The 23,564-nt window shown below is 37.6% G+C and overlaps 1 protein-coding gene across 1 annotated transcript in view; it reads left to right on the plus strand.

The window, feature by feature from the left end:
* The window catches only part of LOC145771824 (uncharacterized), a 30,866-nt gene extending 7,881 nt beyond the window's left edge, over positions 1-22,985 (plus strand). The window contains exons 8-19 of the mRNA XM_082583556.1: positions 35-217; positions 1,534-1,691; positions 7,474-7,655; positions 14,610-14,729; positions 15,271-15,398; positions 16,391-16,629; positions 17,565-17,744; positions 18,798-18,936; positions 19,845-19,958; positions 20,774-20,956; positions 22,282-22,439; positions 22,980-22,985. Coding sequence (XP_082439682.1) covers positions 35-217; positions 1,534-1,691; positions 7,474-7,655; positions 14,610-14,729; positions 15,271-15,398; positions 16,391-16,629; positions 17,565-17,744; positions 18,798-18,936; positions 19,845-19,958; positions 20,774-20,956; positions 22,282-22,439; positions 22,980-22,985 — 1,790 coding nt within the window. The remainder of the gene's footprint in view (positions 1-34; positions 218-1,533; positions 1,692-7,473; positions 7,656-14,609; positions 14,730-15,270; positions 15,399-16,390; positions 16,630-17,564; positions 17,745-18,797; positions 18,937-19,844; positions 19,959-20,773; positions 20,957-22,281; positions 22,440-22,979) is intronic.
* Positions 22,986-23,564: the final 579 nt, after the last annotated feature.

Here is a 23,564-nt window from a genome sequence, read left to right on the forward strand (position 1 = left end):
GCGGGGATAAAACATCATTATTGTTGTTATTTAGACGGGAGTATATACAAAGCCATGATGGAAAGACTTTGTTACGTCAGAAACAGTGTTGCTGGAAGCAATGTTACAAAAAATCAGAACACAAAAGCGTATTCCCTCCCGAACAGTGCAACTATTCATTTGCATGATGAAAGATTTCAAGCTCCTGAATTGCTGTTTGATTTTTCTCTTTTGAAAGGTAATATGTTTAACCTATGACTATAAGTCAGAGTTTTCCAAACTGTGTGCCGCAAGAGAGTCATAAGCGTGCCTTGAAAGTCTGGGGATTTAGATGTTGCAGCAGTGGCGCAAAGCTGTGAAGTGCCAAATCAGTTAAAAAGGAAATATATTTGCTTTTTGCTACAGTGAGCTTCGATAAATTTCCTACAATTAACAGCGTAAATTACTTGATCATCAGTTTATTCCCAATTCAAAGCAAGCCCCAAATTAAGGTGAAATCATGTTGAAATCGCATACGCTATCATTTGTCAACCAATGGCACTTTCATAGGCTACATAAAGTTAAGGTCAATGATCTTAGCATATTATTTTTCGTCAGTAACGCGTCCGGAATGAAAAAGATACTAGCCTACTAGCTACAATATAGTCGATATACCAGCACGTCAATGGACAGGAAAAGAAAAATGAACGGGTGGATGAAAACTTTGTGTGTCACACGGCGGTAATCCAAAGCATCACGCGAGCTCTTGCTGTATCGTTAAACTCGGCCAAGTCATGTGGAGAGTAGTTTAATTTCAGGCCTGGGCACTTGAACAGATGTTGCACCGTTTGATCTCGTCAACATTTGCAGCAAATGATCTAAAAATACTCAAAAAAAAAATCAACAATGCCACGCAGCATTGCAAAACGTGGAATTTAATTTCAGGTTCAAACAGGTTTGGGGCAACGGTTGCCCCTAAACAATTATTTGCCCCTCTAAAAATGGGTTTTTAATGCTATTACAAGGTTTTAAGGACACTGTAGGTTATTAGATGTTGGGAAACTTTCAGAAATGTTAGTCTGCATTCAGAAGCTTCCCAGACAGTCGCTTTATTTGGTCCAGGTCATAAAGTGACTGTCTGGGTTTATTTTTAAACAAATTCTTACTGAAATATTTGTCCCTGTACCCCAACAGTTGCCTTTGCCTACGTAAAGTTTTTTTCTAGCTCTTTCACTGGGCTCAAATGATAAGCTAGTGTTAATTTATATTCACACAGCGCCTTATTGTAGCCAGATTGTACAACATCTCACCGGTGAAGAACGAGCTATATGAGAAGAGCTGGAAAGATATTGGTTGCTATTTTTATCGTTAAACTTTCATCCAAATGGATCCGTTTTTAATAAAGATTACAAAAAAACTTTTAGAATAATTTTCAAACGTTTGCCTGTCCAAAACAAAATACCGTGGACTATCAGTTTGCATTTCATTTGGTAATCAAAACTGAAAATTAGCCGATATTGTTGTAAAAATTGCAGATAGTGTGCAGCTGTAATTTATATTACAATATTTCAACAGGAAAATCTTCATTACATGTTGGCCTCCACAATTTGTGTGTTGAAAGCATTGAAGCTTGTCGAAAAGTTAGCGGAGACAAAATCACTGAAGAAATGCATAAAAGTATTGCTTTAAGTGGAGGAGCGTCTTTGCTTCCTGGCCTGTCTCAGCGTTTGAAGGTGAGTGTGAATATGAATTGACAACTGAAATAACACATTGTCTAGGTTTTACTATCATCCGTTTAGTCGATTCCGACTCTCGGTCACTCTATAAACCTTCTCCCTCCAGAGCTCTTGATTCCTCATAACCTTCTTCAGCTCTTCCATGTCCATCCCGCTGTCACTCGTCACTGTATGGAGTCATCACGTTTTAGAACGACCCATTCTCCCCTTTCCTTTTCTTTCATTTGCATTAAAAATGTAGCAAGTTATTTAGTGGCGAATCCAAGAGGGAAGGGGCGGTCGGGGCAATCGTCCCCCTAAAACATCGAAAAGTAACTTTATTCACGGTGTACTGTATTTGCAAGGTCGGACTAATGCAAACCTACGCATCATTGTGTTTGTTGGAATCGCACCCTCCTAATACTATTGCATCCGCCTCTGAACTATAGGCTGAGTGGGCCCATCTGTGGTGGTTGGGTATGAGTCTCCTCAGGAGCAAACCTTCTGCAGTAGGCTATGGTACTGCGGTTTCCTTATAATACCTGCGATACTTGCGTCATTGATGTTTTTTATTGAAAATTAATTGTTTGGTTTTTGTAACAGTTGCGCGGCTTTCAAAACGATTTATGCAGTTAAATGGGATCTCTATACCAGCGGTTCTCAACCAGTGGGCCATGGCTCACTGGTGGGCCATAGAAGCATTTTGAGGTGGGCCACAGACATATATAAAAAATTAAAAGATTTATTGAAACATTTTGTTTCATTTTTGTCACTATAGTTAATTTCACACTTGTGTACTTTGTTTAGTTACAATGAATGATGCTGCTGTTTTTAGCTACTAAGTGGCAATCATCGTTCTAATTATTGCAACATACAGTTTTACATCAACTCAGTTTTTACAACAGTTTATGATGTAATAGACTAGTTTGTGATTACATTTAAGTCATCTTTATAAGCGGTAGCCTTGTTGAACTTCTGCAGATCCGCTTTTTGGTACGTGCAGCATTTTATTTTGTGGATTATTTTGGGGAGGAATTGACAATACTTGAAGCTTTATGTTTGATGAAAATTACATTCAGTATGTACATCAGTTAGTCATCATCCATTGAGGCCATCAAAACTGAAACTTCACCTGGAAAAAGTTTATCCAAATTACAAGGATGAAGATGTGAATTTTTTAACGAAAAGAAGATAATGTGAAGCGTCAGCGCCTGGATTCAACAAGGGGATTCCTGCAACTTTCCAAAGGCAATGTTCTGCTGCTTTTTGTTTACAGTAGAATTTGCCTATAACGGCTTCGTTTATAACGTCAATTCGCCTATTACGTCACATTTCGCTCGGTCCCGGCAGAATTCCTATCTTTTACGTACATTGTAGTTCGGCTACAACAGCATCGCCTATAACGTCAATTCGCATGTAACAGCACCCTTTATTGGTCCCCAGACGTCTTTTGTTCGTTTATAACGTCACTTTAAGCCATCACCTTCACCACGAACGGTCAGTCTTTTAATCCAGTTAGCGCTGCTGCTTGCAAAATGTCTTCCCTTTTTTATTTTGCTACGTCGTTTGCAGCAGGGACTTTAATTAAGTGAATTAACTTTTTTCCCGCGTGAAAAACTATCACGTGTAAAAAGCAGCTCTACAGCTGACCTTTAAACAACTCAAAGCAACAGTTGTACGTGCTGTAGAAGCCGTTTCAACCCCAGTAGAATCCCTGATGTCAATCAGACAACTAGACCAATACTTCCGAAGTCACGACGATAGCGAGCAAATCCTACATTATTTAGCAAAAGCTGAACGCTATGTGACAGAGAAATCCGTGTCTAAACCGAAACAGCTGCTGAAGATCAATAGTTAGGGCAATATATGGTTTGACCCCAAAAAAATTGCAACAAAAAGTTTTTCAACTGATTTGATTAGTTTTCGGTGTCAGTATTGACATATTCAAAATCTTAAGCGATCCAATTTCCGGAAAGTGGTTATTTTCAAGATGGCCGCCAAACCATTAAAATAACAGTAAATTGACCAAAGCTCGGTCATATTATGACCAAAACATGTAGTTTTGGTGTCTATATCTAGGTTTTTGTACCCTGTGAAGTCAATGAGACCATTTTCAGAATTGTTAAATTATCTGATAGCCTATAAATTCAATATGGCAATCCAAGATGGCCGCCAAATCAACAAAATAACAGTAAATTGACCATAACTCGGTCATCATATGACCAAAACATGTATTTTTGGTGTCTATACTTAGGTGTTTGTACCCTGTAAAGTCAATCAGACCATTCTCAGAATTGTTGAATTATCTGATAGCCTATAAATTCAATATGGCAATCCAAGATGGCCGCCAAACCAATAAAATAACAGTAAATTGACCATAACTCGGTCATCATATGACTAAAACATGTAGTTTTGGTGTCTATATCTAGGTTTTTATACTCTGTGAAGTCAATGAGACCATTCTCAGAATTGTTGAATTATCTGATAGCCTATAAATTCAATATATAGCAATCCAAGATGGCTGCCAAACCAATAAAATAACAGTAAATTGACCATAACTCGGTCATCATATGTTCAAAACATGTAGTTTTGGTGTCTATATCTAGATTTTTATACCCTGTGAAGTCAATGAGACCATTCTCAGAATTGTTAAATTATCTGATAGCCTATAAATTCAATATGGCAATCCAAGATGGCTGCCAAAACAATTAAAAATGAACAATAACAATGTATTGGTAATGGTTATTAAAAAACCCGGTGAATTTATATACATATTTGGGTAAACTAAGCAGGCATAAAGAGTTCATACGATGTGGTCATGTACATCAGTAGACTCTTGACATAATCAGCGTAAAGAAAGCATATGGATCAAGTATTACTAAATCTCATCGCTGTCACTCCCCATGTCATCGTCTGTAATTATGTGATTGCTGTATGGGTTGACACATGAACCAGTTTGGCATGGTCCACATTCAGCATGACATGGTAGCTCATATCTCCGGCAACTGCAGTGAGGTGGACACGATTCGCAATTGCAGTGTATCATTTTCAAAGGTTGTCCGGGAGAACCTTTCATGTCCGTCATGATTGGAACCATCTGATTATTGTCTACTTTCCATCCCCAGTCTAGAGCATCCATACCATCGTCAGTAGCCTACCCATCCAGACCATAATCTGGTAGTAAACTCTGAGGCAGTGGAATTTGGTAGAGGATGGTGTAGGTGGCAAATGTTCAGGGTGAACAAAGGACTTGGATGTTGTAATTTTCTTGACCAATGTATTGCAGCGCTGTGTTTCCAGGTTACTACTGCCATTGTTGCCAAACATAACGGTCATAGCTTTGTTTCCAAGATCCTTAATCAAACAGGTGATCTCTCCATGCAGGAAGTGATGAAGCACGAGCTCAGTACATGCCAACCCGCCTTGTTTGAAGCTAGACATTTTTTCCGAGAAGCCGATAAGTCTCAAATAGCTCCCGCCATCACAGAACATGCCAGCAGTGTGACGTCAGGCGATTATGAAGTAGTGAAAAAATCTGCCACGAAAACCGATCACTACGTTCTTGATGGAGGGGTTCTTGTTGCATCGAGTGCTATGGAAAGCTGGAGACAGTTGTGGGTCTATTGCACAATCGTATGCAGATTATACCATTCGTCATTATCGCTTAGCAACGGTGGTCTTTGATGGATATGGTGGTCCGTCTATCAAAGATAATACCCATCAAAGACGCGGCATGAACATCCACCGGGTTGTTCACTTTACTGCAGACACCAAGTTCATTGGAAAGAAGGAGCAGTTCTTGTCTCGAGCTTCCAACAAGGAAGGATTAATTTCTCTAATTTCTGCTCAACTGAGAAATAAAAGCTGCAATGTGATCAACGCACCAGGTGATGCAGATGTTGACATCGTCAAGACGGCAGATAGACAGCCCTCATAGACATGGTACGACTTTAATTGGTGAAGACACTCCTCTTTTAATATTGTTACTATACTATGCTAACACTGACCCACACATTAAAGACCTTTACTTCCGCTCCGACAAAGCTTACTCAACCAAGATACACGACATCAACAAACTGAAGGCAATCACCGGGCCAGATATAGCCTATGCTCATTGCTCACAGCTCCTCTTCATTCATGCATTCACCGGTTGTGATTCAACGTCAAGGATATTTGGTATCGTGTCCACTTCACTGTAGTTGCCGGAGATAAGGGCTACCATGCCATGCTGGATGTGGACCATGCCAAACTGGTTCATGTGTCAACCCATACAGCAATCACATAATTACAGACGAAGACATGGAGAGTGACAGCGATGAGATTTAGTAATACTTGATCCATATGCTTTCTTTACGCTGATTATGTCAAGAGTCTACTGTACATAACCACATCGTATGAACTCTTTATGCTTGCTTAGTTTACTCATATATATATAGAAATTCACCGGGTTTTTTAATAACCATTACCAATACACTGTTATTGTTTATTATTAATTGTTTTGGCAGCCATCTTGGATTGCCATATTGAATTTATAGGCTATCAGATAATTTAACAATTCTAAGAATGGTCTCATTGACTTCACGGGGTATAAAAATCTAGATATAGACACCAAAACTACATGTTTTGGTCGTATGATGACCGAGTTATGGTCAATTTACTGTTATTTTATTGGTTTGGCAGCCATCTTGAATTGCCATATTGAATTTACAGGCTATCAGATAATTTAACAATTCTAAGAATTGTCTCATTGACTTCACAGGGTATAAAAACCTAGATATAGACACCAAAACTAAATGTTTTAGTCATGTGATGACCGAGTTATGGTCAATTTACTGTTATTTTATTGGTTTGACGGCCATCTTGGATTGCCATATTGAATTTATAGGCTATCAGATAATTCAACAATTCTGAAAATGGTCTCATTGACTTTACAGGGTATAAAAACCTAGATATAGACACCAAAACTACATGTTTTGGTCATATGATGACCGAGTTATGGTCAATTTACTGTTATTTTAACGGTTTGGCGGCCATCTTGAAAGCCATCTTAAAAATAACCACTTTCCGGAAGTTGGATTGCTTAAGATTTTGAATATGTCAATACTGACACCCAATACTAATCAAATCAGTTGAAAAACCTTTTGTTGCAATTTTTTGGGGGTAAGGTCATATATTGTCATATATTGCCCTAACTACAATGCCTTTTTTGCTAATAAACAATGAACTTCTCTACTACTGTATGTAACGAGCTGTATTGCGCAAATTTCCTGTACCTTTCGCTGTAGGTTATTTTTTTTTAAACAATTTCTTTGTTTACTGTATTTTCTGCGTGACTTTTGTCAGTTTGGTGGTACACAGTAAACCTGACTGGATTATACACCTCTTTCTTTAATCAAAAGACAGTTTTGGAATAGTTTGCGGTAGTTCGTCTATAACGTCAATTCGGCTATAACGTCAGTTTTTGCAATCCCCTAGAGGTGCCGTTATAGGCGAATTCTACTGTATAAACCTTTTTTGTATTTTTTTGCTTACATAAAGATTGAATGGGCCACAGAACTTTTATGCAAACAAAAATGGGCCACGAAAGAAAAAAGGTTGAGAACCACTGCTCTATACAATAACAAAGCGTGTGACGTCATAATTGGAAGACTTGGACAATAAAACCATCAAGGCAATTTTGATTTCAATATTAGACACGAACATAGAAGGCTAATTTTTCTATCAAGTTGAATCTAATAACCCACTTCAACGCCAACAAGTGAATTTCTATGACAAAATTTTTTTCATATATATTTTGCAGACGGAAATAGCGGCTCTGACTTCTAACTCCAAACCAAATTGTTGCACAATTCATTCTTTCCCGAAGCGTCAGTACGCTATTTGGAGGGGTGCATCGCATATGACGTCATTGCAATTGTCACGTGGAAGATGGATCACTAAAGTTGACTATGACGAACATGGACCACAAATTGTACACAGAAAGTACATTTGAATTTTTATGGGATATAAAAAAATGTAATGTAATTGCGTTTGTTACAAAAAAGAGGATTTGATTGAAACAAACGTTTCAATATGCTCTGTGTAATTTCTCCAGATGGAGGCGTAGGTCCGAATCTCACTTTTTACACCATGTAACATCTGTGTATCTGGCGTTCCGCACAGCAACTCTCTCACAAGTGGCAAAACCGTTGGTCAGGTGAAGGGCCGTTGAAAGGACATTTTGAACCCGGTACCAATGAGATCCTCGGAACTGAAATCAAGACAATTCTACGAAAACGCTTATATCCAAAGAATACGCAGTGGTTTCTCACATTTCCTGGCCCCTTGAAAATATTCCGAGCCCCAAAAATCACGGGCCCGGGTCCAAAAATACTCACTGGACCCCCTTGTCAACGCTACTGGTCAGGTGATATCAAATTAAATAAATTAGTCTACGTGGAAAGTATTCAACCGTATTAAAATGATAGAATAATATTGCAGGGGTAGGCTAAGCATATGACACTTTGCAGATTGAATAATTTACAGATAACTACACATGAACAGCAAACCGACGTTTACCCGGTTAACTACTAAGACCAGACGTGGGCAAGGCCGTTGACAATTGGGGCCGGTGCCAATGGGAAGCCCGGCCTACCTAACAAAACATTTTCAAAGAAAACGATACGCCTAGTAGCCTACTCTAGACAGTATAGACTAGAGAATAGTGGTGTTTTCTTTGTTCTCCCTCCTATAAATATTTCGAACCCCTAAAGTTATTCTAGGCCCTGGTATAAATGTGCCCCCTACATCCCTGTCAATGCTGGGAGTGGGTTAGGTTTATACTTTCATTCTAAGCCTTAGCATAGCCTATGTAGCCTACATCGTTTTTTCTGATCTTGATCTTTTTTTGAAACTATAAAAACAAGGCACAAGAAACACAGCCTAGCCCAGTGCTCTTCAAAATTTTTGTAATGGTGCACCCTTAAAAATGTTGTAACAAACTCATGCACCCTATTTACTTCAAATGTAAAAAGGGACATGAAAATCATCTTGCAAAGATAGCCTACTACTACACAACGGTAGCCTAATACGCCTAACGGTAGCCTATTGCATATAAAATATGCAAACAAAATTGAGGAAATAACGTTTAATGACTTTGCTGTTGCTTGGTTTTTGCATCTATATCCTCGGACTGATAAAACCCCTGATAGGTTATTCCTGGTAGTTTTGCAATACTTGTAAAAGCTTTTGACTCGGGGCCGGTTAGCGAGATTGACAGAATGAAGTTTCCAATTGTTAAATTTTTCTGGCAAATTATTCCATCCAACAGGTGCTGCTGAATGAAGAGCAGTCCTAAAATGCGTAGCTCAAGCGTAGGCCTACACCCCGAGAGCAGGGTACGGGATGGAATGGAATAGAAGACGTTTTTCCATCTTCTATCTTGAGATTTTCTTCCATTCCATCTTAGAAATCTTCCGTTCCATCTCAGAAATCTCTTCCATCTTCACATTTTGTGATCTCCGCGTTGAATATGCCACAAATAAACCTAAAAGCCATAAGCTAAAAATTTAACAGCAGTATTTTCCTAAGGATTGCGTACCGTTTCAGGGGCGCCGGAAGCGGGGGGGCAAAGGGGTGGATGCCCCCTGTCCTCATCTTTTCTGTGAGTGAAGGGGCAGGGGAGGCAAAGGTGCCCTTTTAAGGTCATGTGAGCTACTGCACATTTTGCAATATAACAATTTCTGCTTTTCGCTTTTAGCCTAATTACAATCTTTCAATTTTCCCTCAAAATAATATTCAGTGCATAGAATTCTGCAACACAGTAGGTTAGGCTATATCATTATAGCATAGCATGGTGCCCTTCTTTGTATACCGGACACTTGTATCATTACTCGATAGTGAGCTGATAGATGAGCATTATCGCTATATCTTATCTTAAAACTTAAAAAAAAAATTGGCCTTTCAGCAACAAAAGTGCCCTTTTTTCATAATCTTGCCCCCCCCCCCCCAGTCAAACATCGTTCCTGCGCCCCTGTACCGTTTGGTGTTAGAACTAGAAGCGTAGATTGCTTCTATAAAATTTATTACAGAACGAAATAACACGTAGCAAAGTTAAAGAAACTGTAGTAGTAGTCTACGTTGGAGAAGATAAAAAAGTAACGAAAATACTTGAAAAGCAACATTACTTTTGTTCAGGTTGCAAATACTTTCAACCGTTTACTTTTGGGACATTTTTGTTTTGTTTCCTTCTGTTTTCTATGGACTTTGCCATTGTAGTTTTTCGTTTCGAAATGTACAAAAATCTATTTCGTTTAACTGCCTTCTCGAAACAAAACCCACAAGAATCTCCAAATATAGAACACAAGTGTCGTATGATGGAATGCTGTCAAACGTCAAGAAGTTTCCTCCTCTTGGGAAAAGTGTGAATCGTTTATTGCTTTTTGATTGGTCAATTCTGCCTAACGACAGTAGGTTTGACAAATACGCGTCAGGCAACAGTCCCGTTGGTTTAATACGAACCGAAAATCGAATTATTTCAGCAAGCAACGTAACATTTTGCATGTCTTGATAAAGCGTTAGCAAGTTAATGATGGAATTGGGATGGAATGATGGAAGATTGTCCTCCATCCCATCATCAAGATCTTACATTCTTTTCCATCCTTGACATTTTCCATCTTCCATCCCAAAATCTGTCTTCCATTCCTTTCCATCTTCCATTCCATCTCATCCCATTCCCTGCCCGAGAGCTGAACCAGCGCCCCTTGATCTTGAGTTGGGCGCTTCACCACTGAGATAACGGGACGGACTAAATGTTTTTGCATGTTATAAATCAAGAAGTCCAACCGAGGAATCTTTTTCTATTGCTTCACATATCAATGTGCGTGATTAAATTTCTTTTCGAGACTTTATTTTACACTAGCAAAAATACAACACTTTTGCATAAAGACGTTGTTGGCATTTGAATAAGCATATAAATTACCTTTTCAGCTATACTTTTGTATTCTGGCACATTAATGTTTAAATATAACCATAATTCTTTACCCTGTACTTTTTCGAATTACAAGTAGAACTCGGTTAATCCGGATTCGATTTGACCGGCGATTCCATCCGGATTAGGCGAAGATCCGGATTAACCGATGACGGTTCTATCAAACCTGACTCATTTGTACTTCCAGCTTCATCCGGATTAGGCAAAGATCCGGATTAACCGAATCCGGATTAACCGAGTTCTACTGTACTTCAAAAAAACATCAAACGTTCATAATCGCTCAACTAGATGTTCAATCAAAAATGATAATTACTTTGTTCCTCTGTATGCTACTTCAAAACTTCAACGAAGCATCAAGTAGGCTATAGTGGAGTAAAAATATGGAACTCAATCCCAGTCAGCAAAGGTTCGTGGGGCCCACTTGGGCTGCATATGGGTTACTCACATTGTACTGCGTGGGCCCCAGTACCTATGTGTCCACGGTTTGCAGAAATGTCCCAAGTGGGCAGCCCACCTACGTCTAATGGGTGGGCAGCCTACCATGAAACCATTATTAAAATGTAAATCGCCGTCGCATTGTATCGTTGTATATATTCAATTTTTATGATTATTGCACTTTAATATAGCATAATGGACCGGTGCAAACGTATATTTTATAATTTTTCATCATGGTGGGTAGCCCACTTCATGCCCACAGAAAGCCCAGAAAGTTTATTTCAAGAAATAAAAATAAATTCCCAGATACATTTTCATGATATGATAACATTATTAAGATAAATTCAATAAAAGATGTCGGGAATCGGTTGTAAAGAAAAAAATATGAAGTAGGCCGCGCACTTGGGGCCTAATCGGAAACATCAAATAAACTCACCTTAAGCCCACAAGCCCACGAATGCCCATGGAAATCCCACGTGGGCCCCACGAACCCTTGCTGACTGGGATCCAACTAGATACTGTATTAAAAAAAATCTTTTGACTCATTTAAAAAACTTTACAAAAACTATCTAATAGCAGAATATTAAAGTTGATTGCAGTGTAATTTACTAAAGTGAACCGATACTCTTTAAGCTTTTAATCGTTGACTATCAACACAACACCTAATATTGGAACTTGTAATTTTGACATAATTATCATGGATGCAAGTTTGTTTCTGTCTTGACTCTTTGCTAGTGTAAATATTTTAGTGTAATGTTTAATAAATGTTTATCATCGACTTGGCTGAGGGTGGCTGCTTGACTCGAAGACCGTCATGATCACTTTGCAGCTTCTCGTTGTGATTTACTTACTTCAACGATGCAGTGTACATTTGTTATTTTTCTTTGTTTCAGATGTGTTCGTTAAGAGTGCTGCATCATTTAATGATTTTGCTGTTATGATATTGCACAACAAAATAAACCAATCAATCAATTTAGAAAGTGCAAGCAAAAGTCAATGCATTTTGTCTCTATAATGTTATCATGCTAAAATCTGACTGGCGATCAATTAAACTTTCAAGTTCTGTAGCAAGTCTATCATCACCAATAGGTTTTAACAACCAAGAATAAGCATTAAGTGTGACATTCTGTTTTGTGTGGAAATAAACTTATAGTTACCAAAATTGTCTTGCAACAAACTGAGATAGGAATCAATACGTTAAAGCATCTACTTTTTTCTAGACCTCTACAGGTCCAGAATTCTTCATGAGTGACAAATCCAACATCAACAAATTAAATTTCTGTAAGTTTACACTGTGTCATCATCTTGAAAATAAGCAATTTTAAGCAATGTAGTTTCAATTTGTTTTTAATTTCTGACCATCACAATGAAAAAAACAATATATGCCAAACATAGCAAAGGTCTAGAAAAAGGTAGCTAGAAGCGACAAAACGCGGACGATTTCACGTAGCAAGAGCCAGTGCCGGTCTTTAGGGTGTGCAAACCGTGCGATCGCACAGGGCCCGCAAATTAGGGGACCCGCAATTTACTCAGAAAATGCAGTAATCCGAAAAATGCCGAAGAAAACATGATCTTATCCTTTTGCTATGCCACCGGACAGCACCATTTTACAGTAGGACAAAGTGGGGCGTGTTGTCACAATTTTTACAAATCAGCATATATCTCGTTCTGTGCCAATACAGCTAAAGTTTTTCTAGATTATTTCGTTTTTACATAAATGCATGTTTAATGCAAGTAAATGGGCTGTGACAACATGCCCCACCCCGGGGCGTGTTGTCACAGAGCATGGGGCGTGTTGTCACAAAATTTCTGCACATGCTTTATGATTAAATCATGACAGAAACCAATAAAAAATGGTTTTAATACAGGCTGAACGAATAAACAAATATGCGAAATGCAAAGAAATTAATTTACAACACATTGGTAAAAATTTTATGCCAATTGTCAAAAGTAATAAAAATGTCATCTTGAGAATTATGTGTCACTATCGAATATATGTGTGTGTAATTGATCTAATATTAATTTTTTTCTTTAAAAAAGCGTTGTATTTTAACAAATACGCATATTACCTCGTTGTATAAGCAAAAATATTTTTTTATGTTTCTTAACATCAAAAATGCACACCATAGGGCGTGTTGTCACAGCTGTGACAACACGCCCCGTGGTATGAAATCACGTGGTTTCAACAACCATATGTACATCTTTACTTGCATGTCTTATCTGTTTGGTATGATGAAAAGAGCAGGCTTAAAGCAAACGAATGGTATCTTTCCTGATCAGTTATTATCATACCTTAGTTTGCCAGACCATTTTTTAGTTGTAAAACCTGATTTTGCCCAAAATTCAATGGCACTCCTCATAATGTCTGCTGTGGTGACAAATTTATTAACCTTCACTGCTTGTACGAAAGAGAACTGAAAACTATGCCTTCCATTGAAAACTCGTAGTTATAGCCTACGCTTGGGTTATCCATGGGTTATCACATGGAAATCGTGCTGTGACAACACGCCCCTGTGACAACACGCCCCACTTTGCCGTATTAGTGATTTCCCTAACCACGAGTTTTTTTTCATAAACACGAAATATTTTTCTTCACCCACTCTTTAATTCTGAATATATATATTTTTGGTCTAGCTATACTTGCGTCTACTTTACAAAAAATTAATTTCAGCTGAAAACTGCAACAACTGTAAACATACCGACAAAAATTGTGATTGAGAGCAAGGATTTCGCGGTTTACGGAAAAATCCAAACATTTCAAAGACTTGGGAACACACTAGTCGACATACGAAATTTATTAATCAAATTAAAATCAACAACACAGCAGAAGAAACAACAAAACAACACTGAAAAGATCTTCAAATATCTTGATTCGCTCTGCGTGGCTAAAACTCTAACAAACTAACTAAATCTATCAGGCTTAAACAACCATAGATGAAAAGTCAGGTCTTGCATGCCAAATTTAAAACAAGCTAACCAGTAACCACTCGCCTACTTTTTTTGCTAACCAATTTACACCAGCTTGCAAAATTCAGACATTTGTAAATTTGCCTCAGGCTCTGAACACCCCCACACTGATGTCAACTGATGTTACATGTTCAATTCTAAAAGATAGGCGTAGCCTACAAAATCATGGGCTGTTCTTCCAGCATGCAGGTGGATGAAGTGTCCACAGAGGTAAACAGCATAAAAAGCCCAGCTGTTAACAAACACTTTTCTAAAGCAACGTCTGACATATGGAGCCTTAATAATTTAAAGTTGCCAAGCGATGACAGTAATGTAGAAAGCTTGACCTTGATGGATGAAAACAGTGGGAAAGTTGAGAGACAGCCGTGTACAAACAGTAATGCTCGAGAAGCAAATAGTGTTCTTTCTGGCAACTTCAGTTTCCCAGCTGACTGCAAATCATCAACAAATCTTAATAACGTGAACAGCCCTGAAACTTTTTGTAATAACAGTGCAACCAAAAACATAGAAACGAATATTTTTCTGAAATGTCCGAAGAACAAAAATTCACTTTTTGAATCTTTCAGTCAACATTCAGCTGTTTCTTCACTTCCTGCTTTCCCTCAAACCCAAGAAAAAAGAAAACCAACCCTGCATTGTGAAAACACCTCCTTGCCATTAATCGAATTCACTGAAAAAGATATCAGGTAAGGCATAGCTGAGTATCTCTGAAGCCATTTGATTTGTGTGTCCTGCACAGTAGGCTATACGCAGCCTACAGTTACATTGGTAGGCCTACGCTATACTATGTAGGCTATAGTTAACTGCAGAACCAATTAGTTTTATGCTGATGACATACAAACTATTTATTTTAATGTGACTTTTGAGATCAATTTACGATTTTGCGTTGCTCGTAGTTTTCCTTCAATTTCCTTGCTATCAAAGGCATCACGGGCCATGGTTTAAGAACACAATGGCAAAGATAAATGAGGATTGGGAGTTTCAACAGTTTACCAATTCGGCACAAAACGAGATAGGCAAAGGGTTCATCGGACCTTTGCTATTATAATTTTCCATATTATTAGGTATCAGTGCAAAATCAATTCGAAGTTGGTTAGCTGTTTCAAATTTAAAATAAGAATAATTGTAATCCTGTGCTCGCTAATATCTGTAGGCACCTATGTCTTAAAAACAAAATAATCATAGGTTATGCTCCTCCTGCTGATTATGTCTGTTCGTTCCAAACAGAGCAGCTGAAGAAGCCCAGCATCGTTTGCATAAAGCTCTTCAAGAATTAAGCAAAAGTTTATCAAAAAGTCACGGTAGCAATTTCCATCTCGACTCGGAAGATATTGACAATCAGTGCGATGGGCAAGGTAAGCAAAGTCATTAGAAGTACCGTAGTCTGATGCGGAATAGGTTTGTTCGAATTGAAATTTTTTGCAACAAACTTATTTTGAAACAAAACAAACTGCATCAAGACAACAAAATTTTTGAAACTTTTAAATAAGTTTGTGTTGGCAAAGCCAGAAATTTATTTTATTTTATCCATTAGGAATTATTTCATCCATTAGTTGCCGCTGAAGGAAGAGCAGTCCTGAATCGCTCAAATGCATACCCTGAGAGCCGAACCAGCGTCGCGTGACCTTAACCACTGAGCTAACAACTAGGGCTGCTAAGCTATTAAGCACGTTGAGCTATTTAAACAGCAAAAAACACATTTACTATTTTCAAGGCCAAGTGGCCTAACGTTTTTATATATTTTTAAACAGTTTAAATACGTTTCACTCCTACCGTTTGACCGTGGTGTTACGGACAATTTTCACCAAATCAAACGTCATATAAAACCGTTATGGTCTACTTAACCTAGCTGGCATCTTACGTCATGGAAATTGCTAGAAAATGTCCAAATATTGCACCATCGTTCGTAAGACCTGATGAAACATTGCATCATCGCCTTTGAACACCTGTTTGAATTGCGTGACAATGTTTTTCATTATTGCGTCACATAACTGCTTACGTGAGTTTGAGATATAGCAAACTATTCTAGTCATTCCTAAAATGGTTGCTTGAAAGTTGGAGGCATATTTAACTGTTTACTTAGTGCTTGCCAGCTGGACAAAATTTCCGTTTTTTATCTAAGTAGTTTGTTGTAGTGACAAGTTTCAGTGGTGTACGGTGTTGCATCCCAATTTCGACAGCCAGGTGGCTACTTTTACAGAAATACAATTTTGAATAGACGGTTTCAAAAGAGTGCTTCTTCGGTCATTACATACAGACGAACGGATCCGGGAATCTTATGTTACAATTTTCCCACGAAGAGATTATGGTTTAACGCTGTGACCACGTGGTTATTTGTTTCTTGCAGAAGCATCTCGGTGTTCTAACTCTCCAATCACTCAAGTGTTTCATGGTGTATCAGGGCAGGAAGAGTCAATAAACAAACTTGACAAAGTTGTTGTGATAGATGTTGGAAGTGGATATTGTAAAGCTGGCTTCTCCACTGAGGACATGCCATCAGTAGTTATGCCCACATTGATTGGACATCCAAAAGAAGGGTTTGATTTTCCTGACGTTGCTAAAACGACTAGTTTTGTTGGGAACGATGTAACTCTAAGAAGAAATATTTTGAACCTTTTGGTACTTTTATTGTTGATTTTTACATTTTATTCCATTCCGTTTTACAAACGATAAAGAAAATAGGCTAGAAACTAACTAGACTTGCAATATACGACTCAAATCATTGTGATAAAAACATGGCGACCTTTATACACAGGCCATGGCAACGTGCAGCTTAAAACTTGACTGAAGGCCGATCTGTTAGTAGCCAAAATCGCAAGTATAAGTTGATAGCTTGAGTATTAGTTGATAAATAGAGTCTTTGTCTGTATTTTGTGAGAGTTTGAGTTACTTTTGTGCTAATTTTACCATTCAAATAACGGAATAAATTTTGGCACTTGTACTGGAAATCCAAAAAACGTCTGGCAACACCAGTAGGCTATTTCGGAAAATATTGTCATTTTGTCAACATACTTTTAGGAGTTTTGCAGTAATTTGGGATTCAGCGATCACACTTTGGCAACTGAAATTGTTTAAATTATCATTTAAAAGGAATATAAAGTGAATTTAGCTTAAACTTCAAAATTGAAATTACATCGGCCTTCAGTCAGCCCTCCAGTTCGTACGTTGTCAAGGCCTGTGTATACAGATCGCCATAGATAAAAATAACCAAACCAGTGAAATAAAAATTACAATTACTCACCAAACTAAACATCATGAGCAATTTTTATAACAGTGATAAGAGAATACTTTACAATAACCGTGCTTAAATTTCCACCAGAAATATAGCTTACAAAACAAAAATAGGCCATAATATAAAATTTACTAATATTTTTTTAAAGTAACTCGGACCCAAAAACACTAAACGCAAAGACGTTAAACTATACTGTCAATACAAAACTACTATAACCAGCCTACATACCTTTATCATTCCAATATTTCTTTTATAGATTTATACATTCATTTAAAATTTTAAATTATAGGCCTACATTTATTTTTATCAGAAACCTATAAAATGTGGAATCGTTCAAGACTGGGACGAATGGAGCGCCGTGATAGGTCATTTACTTAGCATGGAGTTGAAAACTGAACCACAGCATGTATCAGTGGTTCTTCCAGAATCACCGCTATGTAGTCGCCAACATAGAGAAAAGAAGGCTGAGGTAGGAAAATCATCGTTTCAACTCATTACACCAAAATAATTCGGGACTTTCCTGATGATTCTTGTTTGTTGAGTCTCTGAGTCGGCTGCATAGCCTAGTGGTGAAAGCTCTGGTTCGATGTTCGATAGGACGTCGATTCGACACTGCTCAAGAGCATATAGCTGTGTCTTTGGCACAAAGCACTCAAAAGCATGACGTCGATTGCGGAGAACGCCCCTTCGACTATAGCCTTTGATTTCTTTCATAGAAATGCCTCGTCCATTCTTAGAGCTATAGGCCCTGCTGAACTGGGCCTCTAAGGCTGAGGGTCCCACCCCTTACCACCTCATTTTTCTGTGTTTGCCAGAATGCAACAAATGTAAAGTCTTTGGTGTCATTATCTAAAACACGCAAACCTTAACCTCCATTTTGCGGAAGGAAAGAACCAATGTCTCCTTCCATCTATTCAAAATTTCAGACTATTTGTGTTAGGATAAAAAGATTTTCTTTAATTGTAGGCTAATGTAGGCCAAGCGCTTTTTTGAAAACCATGACAAAACCTGCTTGAAATAGAAAAAGTGATAAAGCTGAAATTAGATGACAAAACAAGCTTTTTCCAAGCTTTTGGTGATGTAAGTTACCAGAAAGTTACAAAATGTTTATAGCCTACGGTAATCACAATTATGATGATGGACCTTAGTTTAGTAATGCTGCGGAGTTAAATGAGTAGAGCGTGTGAACTGTTCTTCACTTTTCCCTTACATATTTTTCTGTGCATATTTTCCTGATTGTATCAATAAAACATATGTACGGTAACAAACTCTGTTATTATTGTTTTGATTAGGTTTAGAATGTTTTATTGTTCAAACAAAAATATATTGAAATATTAGTTTTTTTATTAGACTGCTTTAAAATAAGTTAGCATACGTTGATTATTGAATGAAGATGTTTATTTACTTTCTTGTTTTCAATTCATTGCCCATTCATTGAGACTCTATACAGGCTTCAGAACAATGGTTGTACAGTAAAAATTTATCAATTTTTGCCCAGTAGGCCCTTTCATTATACTTTTAGCTCATGTTTGAAACCTTTAACGTGCCTAAGTTGTATCTTGGATCAAGTGCACCTATGGCTCTGCATTCATTTGGGATTACAACTGGCTTGATGGTGAGTGTCGGCCATGAACTTACAAGTTGTGTTCCAGTTGTTCAAGGTAAGCCATTTGCGAGCTCACCTGGCTTTCTAACTTTTCATTGTTACATTTTTCTCTGCTTCACTTGCGATTTACATTTCAATTTTTTTTTTTTTTTTTTGTAAAACAACAAACGTAATTTCTGCTTAACCCTTAGCCTTTAGCTTCGTTAGCTCACTGGTTACGCGCCCGGCTCAAGATCACGCGGTGCTGGTTCGACTTTCGGGGTGTGCGCTTGAGCAACGCATTCTGAGGGATGCTCTCCATTCAGCGGCACCTAGTGAATGGAAATAATTCCCCGGCAACAACACTTCAACAATCGGAAAACTTCACTCTGCCAATCTCGGTAACCGCCCTGCGTCAAGTGCCTCTACATTCTACAAGTATGCGAAACTACCAGGAATAACCTAACAAGGCTTTGTCAGTCCGAGGATAAAGATTCAAAACCAACCAATCATCAGTAGTCTTGGCAGGGGATCCAAATGGTAGCCTAGTGTTGGATCTGAGCCTAAGGGAATTTCAGTGGCCCGTAACTATTCCAAAGGGCTCGCCAAATTGAAGAAACTACCTCGTATTTGTTGGATATGGTGCGTTTTTCTTAGAAATGTTTAAATTTAGGACCTGGGAGTCTCATTGGCACCAAACCAAAATTATCCTCTTAACGGCTCTGTTTAGCAGTATAACGAAATGTGTATACGGTGATGATATACTTAGTTGCAGCTTTGCACAGTTACATCAAAATTGTCTACATGTTAAATCTTTAAATTCAACGCACATCTATGATTAAATGCAGCAATCATTTTTTTTATTGCGATTAAACTACAAAAAGATTAAATAGACTGCAACATAGCCATAACTATATAATGTAAATATAAAAGTTTAAATTTAAAAACACGCAATCCAGTTTTTTTTTTATTGTGTTTATCCAGGAAACGTTCAAAGCAATGGAATAAGAAATCTAAATATGGGTGGTTCAGATATTGCAGATCGATTAAAACTATTGATTCAAGATCGTCTCACAGACAGTAAAATGGGCAATAATGGTAAGGAACTTAAAGTCAGCTTGTTTATCACAACATGTAGGCTACTGTTGCTTATGGTATAAAAAATTTTATAGGCCATCTGTATCAAGTGGTTAGCCTACTCTTTACAACCAATTTGTTTTGCGAATTTTAAAAATGTAGCCTACGTTTGGTTCCTCTTACGTAGGGGTTTCTATATGCCAACCACACGCCAAAAGAAATGAAAAAAGCTGCTGTAAACATTTCCTACATGCTTTGTAAGACTGAATTCTTTTATAACGTATTTTAGAACTTATCTAAAATTATAGACAAATACAGTACAACTTAGAAACCACACGGCATTTAACATAGCAGCCTACAATAAAGTGAAAATGGACTATAAAAATTGTATTGTGTTAAACGTCGTGTGGTTGCTAGGTTGTATTTGCTAAAGGTTCAGGAAAATCACCTATTTACCAAAATTATATTATCTAAAATTCTGAATTTTTAAAACAATTAAAAAACTAGAATTTTAGGTAAATAGTATTGCTAACAACTTATGAGGATCTTCCGAGCGGTTAGTTATCGGCTTATCGCCAAATGCATGAAGCTTTTGACCATGGCCGGATGCTAAAGAAAAATATTTTCACACATTTCAAAAACAAATAATGATGTAAAGTGTTGTTTTTTTAGTTCAAGAAAATTTTGTCAAAAATCGATCAATAAAAACCGACAAAATATTTCAGCTACAAAATCCGTTCCATTTTACATCCATTGAAAACTTGCAGGCGTTAAATCAATGTAAAAAAGAAATAAATTGCTAGCGGGGATAAAACATCATTATTGTTGTTATTTAGACGGGAGTATATACAAAGCCATGATGGAAAGACTTTGTTACGTCAGAAACAGTGTTGCTGGAAGCAATGTTACAAAAAATCAGAACACAAAAGCGTATTCTCTCCCGAACAGTGCAACTATTCATTTGCAGGATGAAAGATTTCAAGCTCCTGAATTGCTGTTTGATTTTTCTCTTTTGAAAGGTAATATGTTTAACCTATGACTATAAGTCAGAGTTTTCCAAACTGTGTGCCGCAAGAGAGTCATAAGCGTGCCTTGAAAGTCTGGGGATTTAGATGTTGCAGCAGTGGCGCAAAGCTGTGAAGTGCCAAATCAGTTAAAAAGGAAATATATTTGCTTTTTGCTACAGTGAGCTTCGATAAATTTCCTACAATTAGCAGCGTAAATTACTTGATCATCAGTTTATTCCCAATTCAAAGCAAGCCCCAAATTAAGGTGAAATCATGTTGAAATCGCATACGCTATCATTTGTCAACCAATGGCACTTTCATAGGCTACATAAAGTTAAGGTCAATGATCTTAGCATATTATTTTTCGTCAGTAACGCGTCCGGAATGAAAAAGATACTAGCCTACTAGCTACAATAGTCGATATACCAGCACGTCAATGGACAGGAAAAGAAAAATGAACGGGTGGATGAAAACTTTGTGTGTCACACGGCGGTAACCCAAAGCATCACGCGAGCTCTTGCTGTATCGTTAAACTCGGCCAAGTCATGTGGAGAGTAGTTTAATTTCAGGCCTGGGCACTTGAACAGATGTTGCACCGTTTGATCTCGTCAACATTTGCAGCAAATGATCTACAAATACTCAAAAAAAAAAATCAACAATGCCACGCAGCATTGCAAAACGTGGAATTTAATTTCAGGTTCAAACAGGTTTGGGGCAACGGTTGCCCCTAAAAAATTATTTGCCCCTCTAAAAATGGGTTTTTAATGCTATTACAAGGTTTTAAGGACACTGTAGGTTATTAGATGTTGGGAAACTTTCAGAAATGTTAGTCTGCATTCAGAAGCTTCCCAGACAGTCGCTTTATTTGGTCCAGGTCATAAAGTGACTGTCTGGGTTTATTTTTAAACAAATTCTTTGTTTAAAATACTGAAATATTTGTCCCTGTACCCCAACAGTTGCCTTTGCCTAAGTAAAGTTTTTTTCTAGCTCTTTCACTGGGCTCAAATGATAAGTTAGTGTTAATTTATATTCACACAACGCCTTATTGTAGCCAGATTGTACAACATCTCACCGGTGAAGAACGAGCTATATGAAAAGAGCTGGAAAGATATTGGTTGCTTTTTTATCGTTAAACTTTCATCCAAATGGATCCGTTTTTAATAAAGATTACAAAAAACCTTTTAGAATAATCTTCAAACATTTGCTTGTCCAAGCAAAATACCGTGGACTATCAGCTTGCATTTCATTTGGTAATCAAAACTGAAAATTAGCCGATATTGTTGTAAAAATTGCAGATAGTGTGCAGTTATAATTTATATGTTACAATATTTCAACAGGAAAATCTTCATCACATTTTGGCCTCCACAATTTGTGTGTTGAAAGCATTGAAGCTTGTCGAAAAGTTAGCGGAGACAAAATCACTGAAGAAATGCATAAAAGTATTGCTTTAAGTGGAGGAGCGTCTTTGCTTCCTGGCCTGTCTCAGCGTTTGAAGGTGATGTCATATTCTGTCTGTTTACTGGTGTATTATATACAGAAATAACATGCACTTCTACTTTGATTAATTACTGACAACAGAATGTACTTCCGGGATACTTGCCAGGGTTGCCAAAAGATATTCTGGTAACCGGTCATAAGCATAACATAATAATCACATTTCAATACACTACATCCCTTCCTTCTCGGATTAAAACGTAGTTTTCAAAGGCATTACTTATTTGGATAAAACTCATTTTACATTAAATGATTATTAAGCTACAGGTGATGAAAACCATGAGCACTTGAACCAAACGACGCATCATCATTAGGTTTCGTTTACGTAAGCATCATTCATGCAATCTATGGTATACACAGATTAACTTTAAGTACCAACATTTACTGTCAAAAGCAATATAGCCATACACCAAAGATCATGATTAGCCTAATACGTTTGCTTCTACTTTTCACACTTTGATCTTGAAATTGTAGTGACGAACAATTAAATAGATTACCACTCAATTGACATGACATTTAAGTAAATAGACATGCGTTCCAGAGCTAGTCTTTATAACGAAAGAACAAAAGGAATCATAGGCATACAAGTCTGCATTCTAGTCACTTCAAGTTACATAATCGTTAAAGCGAGCAGGTTTACTGACATTACGTGTCGGACGAGTACGTACAGGTATTGAGGACTCATTCAAATCAGCGTTCACGGTCATGTCAGCAGGAGGTGAGTTTACATTTTCATCACTGGTGTTCAATTTTTTAAAAAACGACGAATTTCGTGTCAATTGAACCCCTTCATTGTTTTGTACTGTCACTTCCCCCCTTTCCTTCCTAACTACCTGTTGGGTAGCGCTATCAAAATTTGCAGAAAGTTTATTTGATTTTTGACTTTTAACCAAAACTTCATCTCCAACCCGAATATCTGAGTCGACAGCACGTCGCTTAAAGTCAGTATATAGTTTACCGTCTATTTTACCCTTCCAGTCTCTGTCTCGAATCCCTTCATCAAAGATCTGAGGTTCTCGGCACAGTTCAGGTAATTTAGACTTCATTTCTCTGCGAAACATCATATAATAAGGAGTAGAACCTGTAGAAACTTGCGGAGTTGAACGATATGCCATTAGAAATTTGT

This window comes from Aplidium turbinatum, chromosome 6, assembly GCF_918807975.1.
Source record: "Aplidium turbinatum chromosome 6, kaAplTurb1.1, whole genome shotgun sequence".
NCBI lineage: Eukaryota > Metazoa > Chordata > Ascidiacea > Aplousobranchia > Polyclinidae > Aplidium > Aplidium turbinatum.